At 48.0% G+C, this 14,222-nt stretch overlaps 1 protein-coding gene across 1 annotated transcript in view; it reads right to left on the reverse strand.

The window, feature by feature from the left end:
- The window catches only part of ABCA13 (ATP binding cassette subfamily A member 13), a 377,080-nt gene that overhangs the window by 78,986 nt on the left and 283,872 nt on the right, over positions 1-14,222 (reverse strand). Inside the window, 2 exon segments of the mRNA XM_090049781.1 lie at positions 6,099-6,214; positions 11,956-12,133. Of these exon segments, the coding sequence (XP_089905907.1) occupies positions 6,099-6,214; positions 11,956-12,133 (294 nt within the window).

Here is a 14,222-nt window from a genome sequence, read left to right on the forward strand (position 1 = left end):
CCAGCAGGGTGCAGCAGTACTCTGGGGGTCTTGAAGGGCTCTGGCCCACCACAGACCCCTGTGCTGCCACGCACAGCCCATCGCAGCTCTGCCAGCCCCGCAGTGTAGTGCTCCCGCCAGGAAGGGTCTTACACTCCCCCACATTATGACAGGGGCTGCTTCCCCCAACAAGGGCCTCATCCCCTCTTGCTGCAGCAGCAGGAAGGGGGCATGGCCAGGCAGGGTCCCTGGGGAGGGACAGCAAGAGTGGTGACAAGGGCGGGGTCACCCAACTGCCTGTGGGGGTAGAGGGGAGACTAACTGTCCTCCCTGCCCCGCTCTGCCTCAGAGGCCATGGTACCCTTGTGCTGCAGCAGTGAGGGGGGAGTGCCTGGAAGACCCTGCTTGGGTCACTGCCAGTGGGATAGAGGGGGGTGGAACTAAACCCTGCCCTGGCCAAACCCCCACCCCTGCCTGTCCTTGCTCTGGCTGGGAAGCAGAGATGTGGGGACAGCCTGGCTGGGCTAGAACAGAGAGCCCAGCCCCAAGAGCATGCTGGGATGCTGGGGGTCTCTGGTTTAATTTAAACCAGCAAGGGCCTGGGACAGACATTGCATAAACCGGTTTGAGCCAAATCAGTTACCATATTCAATCAGGTTTGTGTCAAATCAGTTTCAGCTATTTTGAAACTGGTTTATGTGCACTGAATATCTGTTCTGTTACAGGTTTAAACCAGTTTCTGATCACTTAAACTGGTTCATGTGTGATGCCCTTGACTTTAACTGAAGTTGGACAAAGCTCATGAAATTCTGAGGGAATATCCTTAAAGGTTAGAACTTTATTATAAGTCAGATATAGGCCTGCTTTCATAGACATTCAACCTTTTCTGTTAGCAAATCTACACTGTGAAATGACCTTAACCATATATTGCAAAAAGGGGCTCATTTTGGTTAAAACTCATTTTGGAGCTCAACCTCTGGCCTGTGGCCCAGATCCAGCCTTCACAGAAGTGTCTTCTGTGGTGGGCCAGTAGGGGGGGCTTAGCACAGGAGCATTTCTTACCTTAAAGCAAATAGTGATCATGCATCTGGATTACTGAAAGCTACATACCTAGTTAGATCTCAAGTAGCTTACTCACAAGTATCATCCAGAGGCAGGTAGAGATTACCTCTGGAGGCAAGCATATCATAGAACATGAGTTTCAAGAGAAAGAGCAAGTTTCAGATGGCCCCACTTCTCTGAGAGTTCTCATCATGGCTGCTGCTCCACCTCCTGGGCAGTCCTTAACTTATATAGACATTATGACCTCATTTACTTGATCCAATGAAGGACAGTAGCTATTGGCTGCCAGCCAACCAATTTGAAATACATCACTGGTTGCCGGGTAGACTGGCAGGGTCTCTAGCCCCAACCCAGGAGTGAGAGGCCAGTCACATAGGCAGAGGAAGCAGGTTTCCCCCCACCCTCAGGAATGTATCCAGCTCAGGTTGCAACTCATGGTTACCTGAAGCCAATGGGACCAGACGTGTCTGCTCTCTGCAGTGACGATGGTCACCAAGTTGTTCTATTGGTGATCCACCTGCTGGCAGAATTTGAGGAGAAACAGAGATGGCATTCTGCCACATCATCCAGCCCAAAGGGTTCCCCAGTGGTCTGGAAATTTGGCAGCAGGAAAGCAGTTCAGCCTCAATTGCTGTTTCCCTGTTGCCAAACTTCCAGACCTGTGCTGAACCCTGCAGGCCACATAACGTGACCCTGTTCACCAAATGCTGGCATGTGATCAGGCTGGCACTCAGGGTTGGTCTGTGGCTGGATCCAAGCACACAGGATTCAGGCTGCTGCATAGCCAGATCCAGCATGCAGCTAGATCTGGGGTGCAGAGTAGGAATGGAGCACAGCCAAATCTGGCATGCTGAGATCACACTCAACTCTCATGCAAGATTCAACCCACAGACCAACTGCCCACCACTTGCCTGGCCCATGAAGCTGGAAGTTCTGACGCTACTGGATTAAAGTAACAAAATCTGTCAGCACTTTTAGGTCACAGAAAATACACAGTGGGCAAGTTTTGAAGCCAATTGAACTAAGTGGAAAACATATTATTGGCTTCAGGAGACACTTCAAATCAGGTTCGATACTGGTTTAAAATGTGTTTGGCAGGAGGAGATAAGTTAGGATTTGTATAGTAGTCTATTCTCCTATTTTCACTGGTGGCAGGATTCTAAAAGGATTTAATTTATATATGTATAATAAGAACACATAGGATATTTAATAGTACATACTGCAAGTTCATGCCATAGGGAGTAACCTTAAGACTTTTTTCTTTAAGGCTCATTAGTTGGAAGCAACAGAGGAAGCAAAATTATGGGATCATTAGCTGATCGTAGGTAGTCTACCTTTGAGATACAGCAAAGGAAAAGACAAATGCACTCTTAGGATGTATTGAGTAACATGCTTCCAACTGAGATAGAAGGGTATTACTGCCATCATTCAAGAAGACTCAGTCATCGTGCCTGTGCAGTTCAACATCTTCATCAGCGACGAGGGGGTGAATAGCACCTTGTTCAAATTCACAGATGACACCAAGATGTGAGGGGAGGTGGGCACACTAGAGGGGAGGGACAAGTTGCAATCAGATCTGGACAGGTTACAGAGGTGGGCAGATGAGAATAGGATGGGTTTCAACACTGACTAGTGTAAGGTGATGCACCTGGGGAGGAAGAACCAGCAGCATACCTACAGGCTGGGGAACTCCCCTCTCACCAGCACAGAGGCAGAAAAGGATCTTGGAGTCATTATTGACTCAAAGATGAGCATGAGCCGCTAATGTGGGGATGCAGTCAGAAAGGCTAACCGCACCTTGTCATGCATCCACAGATACATCATGACCAGGTCCAAGGAGGTAATCCTCCTGTAGCAAAACCCCCAGTTTTTCTTTTTTTTAATTTTATTTTAAAATGCATGCCTTCCCCTTCCCCAACCATTTCTGACTTTTTCTCTCCCTCTCTATTCCCTATAGATAAGAATAAGTGAGCCCAGATAAGCTTTAAACATTTTTATTTTGGTAGCAAGTTTTTGGTTTGGGATATCCACTGTTTTATATTGTATTATTATTAGGTTTGTATTGATTCTTACTGTTGTATATTGTATTATTATCATATTGATTTTTATTGTTTCATATGGATATTGTATGGTTTAGGCCTGTGTTTGTAAGTGAACCAAAGTCATGTCAAGTTTCTATTTTCTATGTCAAGCCTCCATCTTGTGTCCTCTGCCTGGGCATCCCATGTTGTAGTGGTATGAGTCACATACCCTTCCCATGTAAATTGGTTCCCCGATGAATGAGAATGATTGGGAATGATTGAAATACAGTGGTAGCAGGCCTCTACTGAATGGTCTGTAATGACTGGGCCATCACCTCATGTTGATTCATCCAGGAACCATAGACCTCACCCAGGAACAGAAACAAGACCAGCATTTGAAAGATAAAAGACCCTGAAGAACCAGCAACTCTCACCATTACAGACACCCAAAACTGCACATCCCTGCACACATGCTCAATACGCCAGGGGATGACCCTTGCCTAGGCATGCCTCCTGTCACTAGGGTCACACAAGGTCTGCCCCTATACAAAGGGGCAGTGAAGACAGACGCAGTGGAATGCCCTCTCCATCTGGACCAGCACCATGCCATACCATCTATCCACCCAGAGGCCCTGCCGGTGACTCCCCTCTGGACAACATCTACTGGACAAGGACCCCTTTCCAGCCTGGATAGGTAGATATTACCTGCACACCTCCTCCTATAATTTGGACTCTCTTTCTCTGTCTCTCTCTCTCCTCCTGGACTTCAGTGGGTGGTATTTGTGTAAATTAGTGAATACACATATATATACACATATATAGATATCATTGTGTGTGTGTGGGGGGGGGGGTATATAAATTAGTAATCTACGTATGTGTACTGAATGTGCAGGTGCTGGTAACTGGTAACTGATTCTGTCTAAATTTGGTGTGCATAGCATGTATGGGCTTAAATGGTGTTAATGAACCTAGACTAGTTATTTTGAATGTGAGTATATCTGAGTTTCGTGTGTGTGTGTATATACACACACACACGCACGGCATTGTGTGCATGATATATGAATTAGTGATCTGTGTCTAACTTTTGGGGTGTATAATGTATATGCTTGAATTGTGCCTAGGCGGGTTTGGATGTATATGTGCCTTAGCTGGTGTGTGTGTGTGTGTGTGTGTGTGTGTGTGTGTGTGTGTGTGTGTGTGTGTGCACCTAATTGATTTGTGTGTTTGTATATGTGCAATTGTACACCATGCCCTCCTGTCTAACAGCACAATATTGAGATCCTGAGCACTGGCCTGACCCCTCAGGGCAACACTCCCCTTCTATGCAACCTTGGTCAGTCCCCAGTTGTAATACTGCATCCAGTTCTGGGCGCCACACTTCAAGAGGGATGTGGACAACATCAAGAGGATCCAGAGGAGGACCACTCACATGATCAGGGGGCAGTACAGCAGGTCCTATGAGGATAGGCTATGGGATCTGAACCTGTTCAACCTCCACAAGAGGAAGCTGAGAGGGGATCTGGTGGCCATCTATAAACTGGCCAAGAGAGACCAGCAGGCAATGGGAGAGTCCCTGTTCCCCTGAGCACTACCAGGAGTAACAAGGAACAATGGCCATAAGCTGACAGAGAGCAGATTCAGGCTGGATATCAGGAGGCAGTACTTCACAGTCTAGGATCTGGAACAAACTTCCAAGGGAAGTGGTGCTGGCTTCTACCCTGGGAGTCTTTAAGAGGAAGCTAGATATACACCTTGCCAGGGTCATCTGACCCCAGCATTCTTTCCAGCCCGTGGCAGGGGTCGGACTTGATTATCTGCTCAGGTCCCTTCTGACCCTACCAACTATGAAACTATGAAGCTGGTGAGGCTTTTTCTGGAATAATGTGCACAATTACAGTCACCCATTTTTGAAAAAAGGTAAACTCAAACTGCAGCACATGCAGAGAACAGCAGAAAGGTAATTAGGTTAATAGAAACCTTATCTTATGAGAAGAGACTAAAACAGCCCAGCAAGGCAAAACTGAGAGGAGATGCATTTGCACTCTATTAATAAATTGTAGAAGCCACTGGGGAATATGGATAGAGAAATACAATTTAAGCTCAGGGACAATTCTGATGTAACAACAAATGGGAATACAGCATGAATAAATTCAGAGCAAGGAACTGGAAGGAGATCTCTGACTCTCCAAAGAGTGAGATTATGAAAGAGCATCCCAAGAGGCTCCCCCAGGCAGAGCAAAAAACCCAAGTGGTGTCAAGATGGAGCCTGACATTATGAAAGGAATTATAGATGAATGCCTACAATAAAATACATACTTAGAAACCATATCTATCCTCATATATAAAGCTATATTTAGGGCATTTCATAACTGTTCATCTTGAACATTCTTTGCAATTATCTGGAACTAGTTACTGCTGGAGACAGTGGAAACAAAAGGATCACTGCTTAGATCCAATGTGGAGGGTCCTACATCATAAGCTTCCTCATCCATCAATACTTTGTGCTTATTGGCAGCAATTTCACCTGTAAAAGTTGGCTTGGGAGAAATGAGGTCAGGTGGGCTTAGAAAAGCCTTTTGCTTCCACGTAAGATCCATTGTAGGGATAGTCTTAGCCAATCTAGTGCTCAAACTTGCCCACATTACTCACTGGACATTAACACCACAGCAAGTGGATGCAATTTAAAATAGTTTCATTGTCTAGTGCTAAACTGTACATTAGGCCATTGCAATACTGACCTGATAATGCTACTATTTTTGGCACCTAGATGAGCCCTTTAATGAGAACAACCACCAATTTTTCTGGAAATATTTCCAGCACAGATCTCATTTTGAGGGAGTAAATCTCTCCCACACACTTTCCCCATGAAGTATTCAGCTTCAGTCTGCAGTTTGTTCCCTCAGTAGCTTTAGCTGAATCATAATTGTCTGCAAAGAGACAAAACCATGCACCCAGCAGCAGGTGCAAACCAAGCCTAAAGATTTCTGTTTGTTTCTTACAATCCATAATTCCGGAGCAGCATTTCCAATCACATACCCAAAGAGTATCAGCAGGAGAGCAGTGGCTGCCAAGTTCTGTCGAAAAGTGAAGGCGGATAGCTGGAAGGCAGTAATAACACCAACGCACAGGATAACCGGAACCAAGTAAAACAGCTAGAAAAAAGAAAAATAGGGGTAGTGCAGGTGAGCATCTCCTATTGGTCTTAACCAATTAACACAGAAGTGCCTGTACAGTTGGTAGCAACTCTATGTTCCCCAGATAATTATATTGCCTATCAGAAATGTGCCAGCAGTAGAGATATAGGCTCAGTTGGGTTTCTCCCCTGGGGCACTGCCCTACTCAAAAACCGTGAGGAAACAGAATCCAAGTACCACATATTACCTTTATCTTAATCCTATCTGCAATTCCCAAATGTCACTGTAACAGGCTAGCTCTTCCAGATAATAAACCCTTGTGGGACTCTTGATCCAATTCACCAAGCTATATCCTACTTGCGCCAGTATGGGGTGCGCATGGAGCAAGGTTTCACTGAACATTCCTGGAGTCACAGCAGAACAGTGAGACAGCCTGAAAAGTCACTCTAACAAATGGGAATGTGTTCAGTTAGAATTTTTCCCCTCACCTTTCAGTTGGAGCAAACTCTTGCATTTACACACAGCAGTAATGGTTTTACTAGACAACAAGGAACATAAACCTCCCCTGGATACACATTCCTGGTGACCATTAACATGACGTCTAGCTTGAGGAATGGGTGAGGCACAGCAGCACAGGACTGAAAAACAGCACACCTGGGTCCTGCCCTGATAGTTTGGCCACTGATGTGATGTGTGACCTCAAGAAAGTCCCTCATCTTCTCTGCTTCCATTGCCACAATTCCATTGCCTTTTTTTCTTCAAGCCAATGGACCTCTAGTGCCAAAAACCCCCCACAATATGTCTACCTTGGAAGGTACCAGAGTGCTGGCATGCCAGAAAAACAAAATGAGAGCTGGGGGGAGATGTACATGGCAGGACGCACTGCCTAATAGTGTATTTAATAATCCTAAATGTTGCCTTTGTTGTTGTGTATTCCTTTTTGCTGAGCATGTTGCAATGAGAGAAAGAAAAAAAGAGACAAATAAGAAAAAGAGGAAAGAGAAAAAGAAAGAGAAAGAGAAAGAACCAGACATGCACAAAGAGAACCACATGCACAAACACAAAGAACCAGAACACACCCAGAACAGACACATGCATACACACATTCAGAACCAGACACATGTGCACACACAGAACCAGACAGGCACACACACAGAACCAGATGCGTAGGCACATGAAGCCGGGCTCCTGAGCCACACGACAAAGTCCAACCCAACAACGCCCTGGTCCTGCCAGAGTCCCTGTGCTTCCCCAGGAAGCCAGTCCCCCAGGCTGCAGCATAGCTGGCCAAGGCCATGGCCTGCAGCCTGCCCATCAGCCCAACCACCCACAGCTAAGCCTGCGAAAGGTGTGGTGCTCCTGGCAAGGGGCAGTGCCAGCCTCACCTCAGTGGAGGACTGGGCTGGGCTGGGCTCAGAGCAGGTGGGAGTCAGGCAGGCTCAGCTGTAAGCCCTGCTGTAAGCATCCTGGGCTCTGTGGTTAGCAGCAGCTGCCAGAGCCTGGGCTGGCTGCAGCTGGGAGGCTGCAAACAGCTGCTTGGGGCTCTGGCATCAGCTTCATACTGGTGGGTGCACACGCACCTCGGAGTGGATGGTAGGGATAGGCCTGAGGCAGCACAGCTCTCTCGCTGTCCGCTCCGAGGTGTATGCGCAATTGCCGGCAGCATGGAGCTGATGCCAGGGCTGTGGAGCCTGGCGCAGCTGTTTGCAGCCTCCCCGCTGCAGCTGCCCAGAGCCCAGACTGGCCTCAAACAGCTCCTGGGCCACAGGACAAGTGAGACAGCCTGGCTCCAGAGCCCAATCATCAGCTCTGTGCTGGGAGTTGGGGAGAGACCAGGGTTGCGCTGCCTCAGGCCCCTCCCCCATTGCCCGCTCCAAGGCACACATGCACCCACCAGTATGGAGCTAATGCCAAAGCCTGGAGTAGATGTTTGCAGCCTCCTGGCTGCAACAGGCTCAGGCTCTGGGAAGCTGCTGCCAACCACAGAACCTGGTCTGCTTGCAGCAGGGCTTGCAGCTGCCCAGCTGCCTGCTGGGAGCAGCCCAGGCTTTGTGGCTGGCACCAGCTGCCTAGAACCCGGATTGGCAGTGGTGTGCCGAACAAATGGCATGCTTGGCACATGTGCTGGGGGTTGCTGACCCCTGTTCTAGGATTTCAGAGAAGGTCAATGAAGTTGAGGACCAAGGGATGAAATAGGGATCCCTAATTCCTTGACTAGAGAGAGTATATTCCTACAGATAGCAGTCTGTGGGGTACAGGCTGCACAGAGGCTGGTTGCAAGGTGGTAAACCTGCTGATACTGAACTTCTGTGCCCTGTTAAACAAGGCCTGCAGACAGGTGACTAAGGCAGGGGTGGGCAATTATTTTGGCTGAAGGGCCACTTTAGCAAATTTGAGAGCTGTTGTAGACTGGGGGGAGGTGGCAATTGATCCTACCCAGTACAGGGTCAACCTCCCTGCACCCACTACCAGGGGCACCAGACAGAGAGGTGGACAGGGTCTCCATGAAGACCAGCCAGGACCTCTGAGGTCATGGCACGCTAGCCCAAGCAGACAGGATGGGGATGCAAATGGGCAGAGAGAGGCGTCCTAGAGCAGGACAGGCAGGCAGGGGCCAGGGACAGGCAGGCAGGGGCCAGGGATGGAATAGTGGGGAAGTAACAGAGCAGGACCATGGCCTAAAGTAGAGCCGTGATCCACGATCCACTTCCTGCATGGTAGGGACATGCAAAGAGCAGGTTGCAATGCTGCTCCAGGCCCACGCCCTGTGTTGTCACTACCCCATGACTCCAACCCTGGCCCCTGCCCACCTGTCATGCTGCTGGACACTGCTTCCCACCCAGCCAAGCACACCCTCCCCAGCCTCCATGGAGACCCTGCCTGCCCTCCCACCCATTCCATCCAGTGCCCCTAGTGATGTGTGCAGGGCAGATGAGCCAGGGTACTTCGGCAGTAGAGCCAGATCTTTCAGTAGTAGAGATACTAGCGGTGCTGGGAAGTGAAGTCCTGTGCCACCCCCACCCCACCATATGCCAGAGGGCAGCAGGACAGGCACATGGGCCAGGTTGCCCGCCATGCTTGGGCTGGGAAGGGCCAAGGGACCCACTGCAGGCTGTATAGAATCCCTTGGTAGGCCAGATCCAGCCTGAGGCCCATATTTTGCCCACCCTTGCTATAAGGGAATAGAAACTAGGGTTTTATAAGCCTAGCTTCTGGTTGGAAGCCTCCAACTGGCTCATGCTAAACTCAGGGAAAGATCTCCGCAGGACTAGAGAGAAACCAGAAGGAAGATAATTTGTTTAAATAAGATCACAGAATTCAGTTATCCAGATACAATGGTTGACCATACTTAGGGACCACTGAGCAAGTAAGAGCAGACTGGATGCGCTGCTATTTGGATATGAGCCAAGAAGGTGAATTCCATTACTCTACCCACACCAGTGTTTTTAAATAAAAAAACAAATTTCTCAGGTTTTACAAAGGGAGACATGCATTTTCACCCACAGTGATCATCTGACAGGATGTGATGGATTAAATCCTGCCTTTCAGAAGTTACTTCCTACTGGACAATTACATCTTTTCAATTGTAAGGAACAGAATAGGAACAGTTAGAAAGCAGGTAATAATTACCTTGATAATTTCAAAGGAAAGAAAAATGTTCATGTGTTTCTGTATACTAACTGAATGAGAAGATTAGCTCTAGGACAGTGAATTTGTGCTGATGACAATCTAAACCACCTGCAGAAGCATTAAAATCTCTCATTCTCTGTTTGCAAGATGGACAACTTGCTTATAAGGCTATTTTTGGTGTAAGGACCCTGAACTGCATGCGAATCTAAACATGCTGCTATTTACTCTAGAGACGATCAGAAATAGATAGTGCAGTTCACAAGTCAACAAAAAACACAATCCTTCCCATATAGAGGATGATCACACAGTGTTAATGTGGGAATGTTATAGTGGATAACTCAGGGAAACTCAGTTACAGAACAAATGCCTTATTATTAGCATGTATCAGTGCTAATGGATGTTGCCCTAAACAATTTAGCTGACAAAGTTTCCATTTGTTTAGAAATATATTTTATTGTGGACGTGATTTCTTTAGAATAGTACACAATCAGGATTCAAAGGGAGCTCAGGAGGTCATCTAGTCCAGCCTCCTGCTCAAAGCTGGTCCAGCCCCAACTAGATCATCCCAGCCAAAGCTTTGTCTAGCCGGGTTTTCAAAACCTCCAAGGACAGAACTTCCATCATGTCTCTGGGTACCCTGTGGCAGTGTTTTATTACCCTTCTAGTGAGAAAATTCTTCCTAGTACCTAATTTAAATTTCCCTTGCTGCAACTTGAGACCATTGCTCCTTGTTCTGTCATCTGCCACCACTTAGAACAGTCTAGCTCCATCCTCTTTTGAACCCCACTTCAGGCAGTTGAAGGATGCTGTTAAGTCCTCTCTTAGTCTCCTCTTCTCTAGACTAAAAAAGCCCAATTTCCTCAGCCTCTTCTCGTAAGTCACATTCCACAACTCCTTCACCATTTTTGTTGCCCTCCACTGGACTCTCTCCCATTCATCCACATCCTTTCTGTAGTAGGGGGCCCAAACCTGAACATAGTATCCAGATTTGGCCTCACCACTGCCGAATAGAAGGGAATAATCACTTCCCTTGACCTACTGGCAACACACCTACCAAGGCAGCCCAGTATGTTATTAGCCTTCTTGGCAACAAAGGCACACCGCGGCTCATGTTCACCTTATTGTCCACTGTAAACACCAAGTCCTTTTCTACAGAACTGCTGCCCAGCCAGGCAGCACCCAGCCTGTACTGGTGCATGGGACTGTTCCATCCTAAGTGAAGGACTTTGCACTTGTCCTTGTTGAACCTCATGAGATTCCCTTTGGCCCAATCCTTCAATTTGTCTATGTTACTGAATCCTATCCCTACCCTCCAACATATCTACTACTTCCCCTACCTTGGTGTCATCTGCAAACTTGCTGAGGGTGCACTCTATGCCATCTTCCAGGTTGTTGCTGAAGACATTGAACAAAACCGGCCCCAGGACTGACCCCTGGGGCACTCCACTTGATACTGGCTGCCAACCTAACATTGAGTCAATTGATTACTACTCTCTGAGCCCAATGCCCCAGCCAGTTTTCTATCTACCTTGCAGTCCATTCATCCAGCCCATACTTTCTTAGGTTGCCTGTGAGAATGTTGCAGAAGACCATATTAAAACCCTTGCTAAAATCAAGATGCACCACATCCACCAGCTCTCCCCACATTCACAGAGCCAGTCACTTCATCATAGAAGGGAATCAGGTTGGTCAGGCATGACTTGCCCCTGGTGAATCCATGCTGACTGTTCCTAATCACCTTTTCTCTTCCAAGTGCTTAGAAATGGATTCCTTGAGGACCTGCCAGATGATTTTTCCAGGGACTAAGGTGAGACTGACTGGTCTGTAGTTCCCTAGATCCTCCTTCTTCCCTTTCTTAAATATGGACACTGTTTACCCTTTTCCATTCATCTGGGACCTCTCCTGATCACCATGAGTTTTCAAAGATGTGATTGCAGAGCCATTGGCCATCATCAGTCAACTCCCTCAGCACCCTTAGGTGCATCCCATCTGGCCCCATGGACATATACACATCCAGCTTTTCCAAGTAGTCTCTAACCTGTTCTTTTAGTTTGAGTTCACTAAAGCAACCCATTCAGAACGACATATACAGCTTTAAAAAGACGCATGTTGCTATCCATAGAACCTACCATATCATAAAGGAAGTTACCAAGCCAGTAAGTCTTGTAGCCAAGCCCAGTGAGGTGCTGCAGCCGCTTTGCACCAGACTCACGGTCTTTTACAATGGAGCTTCCAATGGATGCCGTAAGGAGAGAAAATCCCAACATGATGCACAGTGCTACTCCACATTGACGAATATTCTCCATTCTGGGGTTCAAAAGAAAAAGGTATCATGACAATACAGCTCACCAAAAATTTTCCAAGTCAAACTCCTTATCAAACCAATTGCAAAAAAACTTGATAAATGTATTTACATTATTAGATATAAATATAAAAAGAAAACATCTCCATGTATTTTAACCTCAATCCTACCTAGAGTCTTGCTACATGTTCATTTTAGGCAGCTTCTGGAGCTCTTAACCCCTGGACTGTCCACACATTAATACCTGAAGCTAGTTTTAAGCACTTTAGGCAACAAAGTTATGCTACTCAAAGACAGGTTTATCTCTGATCCATGTTACCCATCTCATGTTCTATTAATGCAGGGGTGGCCAAAATGCAGCCCGCTAGGCCATTCTATCTGGCCTGCGGGGCCTCCCAAAAATTTAGAAAATTAATATTTATCTGCCCCTGGCTGCCTCTCATGCGACCCTTGATGGCTTGCCAAAACTCAGTAAGTGGCCCGCTGCCCAAAATAGTTGCCCACCCCTGCATTAATAGGTGACTCATCTGTGGGGAGTAGCCACACAAAAGTTGCAGTCCTCCATCATCCCAAGACACAGTGTCCCCTCTCCCACCCTCCTGTTCTGGAAAAACTTTCTACCCCCTGAACTCTACTGCCCAGGGGGAGGTTCTGACACCAAACCAACTCCCCCTCTCACCCCCCGGGGTGTCACCTTCCCACCCCCAGGGGTGCAACCCTATGCAAACAACCTGCAGAGGACATGCCAGCTATCTAGGTTGCATGGCACAAACAGATCCAAGAGTGGGGTTTAGGGGAGCATGGGAGACAAACAAGGCGAGTGCCCAGCTTGGGTTTCCATGAGCAGGGGCTTCCCAAAAGCACCATCCTTCATCACTTCCACTTCCCAGCCATCCCAGGAAGCGTGATTAGCCCCCTCTACACCTCAATCCCACATTATTAAAACATGAGATCTTCTTTAATTTACTTCCTTTTATTTTTTTAAATTCTTTTTTTCTCACTTTTTGATTTTATCCATCAGTGGCTGACTTCCTTCATTTCATCACCCTTCTCCCAACCATATTTCCTTTCCACCTCCAATTTCATTACCCTCCCCCATTCCATTAATTCTGTCTTTCCCCAGAGCATCTTTCACCTTCTACCCCTTGTCACGGAGTGGGACCTGTGAGTGGCCGTGAACTCGCTAGCGCCCCCCTGCCATGTCAATTATGGTGATCCAGCACCCTCGTCTCACCCGCCACGTCTTTGTTCTTATAAGTTCAGTAAGGGAGGCTGCCTACTCTCACCTTGACACTGCGCTGGTATTACCTCCGTTCCAAGTGGGGTGTTCCAACACCCCCAGCCTTATGGGCAATGTGTGCCTCCTACCTCCCCTTTAGCACGCCCCATGCCTCACAGCTGCTCCTGGACGTTTATTCTGTCCTGGCTCTCCGGTGCCCTCTCTGGCGCCCCTCTCTGACACCCCCGGGCCTGTCATCCACCTGGTGCCCCTGGGGCTCGTCATGCCCCGACGCCCGTCTCCAATCTTCCCAAGGCTATCACGCCACCTGGGCTGTCCTCCTAAACCTTTACTGGTCCCTCTAAAGTCCGTTAATGGTGGATACCGGATTAGGCTCAGGCGGCCGGAGCCTTACCTGGCCTTTCTGACCCTACTGGGTTCTTGCCAACATCATGAGTCCATTTAGGCTCAGGTGGCCTGAGCCTTACCTGGCCTAACTGACCCCTTGGGGTCCTGTCAATCCTTGATGTCAGCTTAGGCTCAGGCGGACCGAAGCCTTACCTGGCCTTTTAGGCCCCTCGGGGTCCCCAATACTGAGGAACCCCTCTAAGGTGCTTTTTAGTATCCCCATTACTGGGTTTCTAATAATCAGAAAAATGCCTCATCTATTCCTGGGGCCTCTCTTGATACCCGTGCCTGCTCCTGGGGCACCTCTCAACACACGCTCCTGCCCCTGGAGGCTTCCCTTAGTGCACTCACACTCTCCTAGGGTTCTTCCTAGTGTACTTGCCTGCTCCCAGAGCTTCTCACCCCCCTAGGGCCTTTGCCGCGCCTCTCGCGCCCGTTGTCGCCCCCTCTAGGGCCTATGCCGTGCC

The sequence above is a fragment of the Crocodylus siamensis genome, chromosome 5 (genome assembly GCF_052110815.1).
Source record: "Crocodylus siamensis isolate JL-2025a chromosome 5, ASM5211081v1, whole genome shotgun sequence".
NCBI classification, from domain to species: domain Eukaryota; kingdom Metazoa; phylum Chordata; order Crocodylia; family Crocodylidae; genus Crocodylus; species Crocodylus siamensis.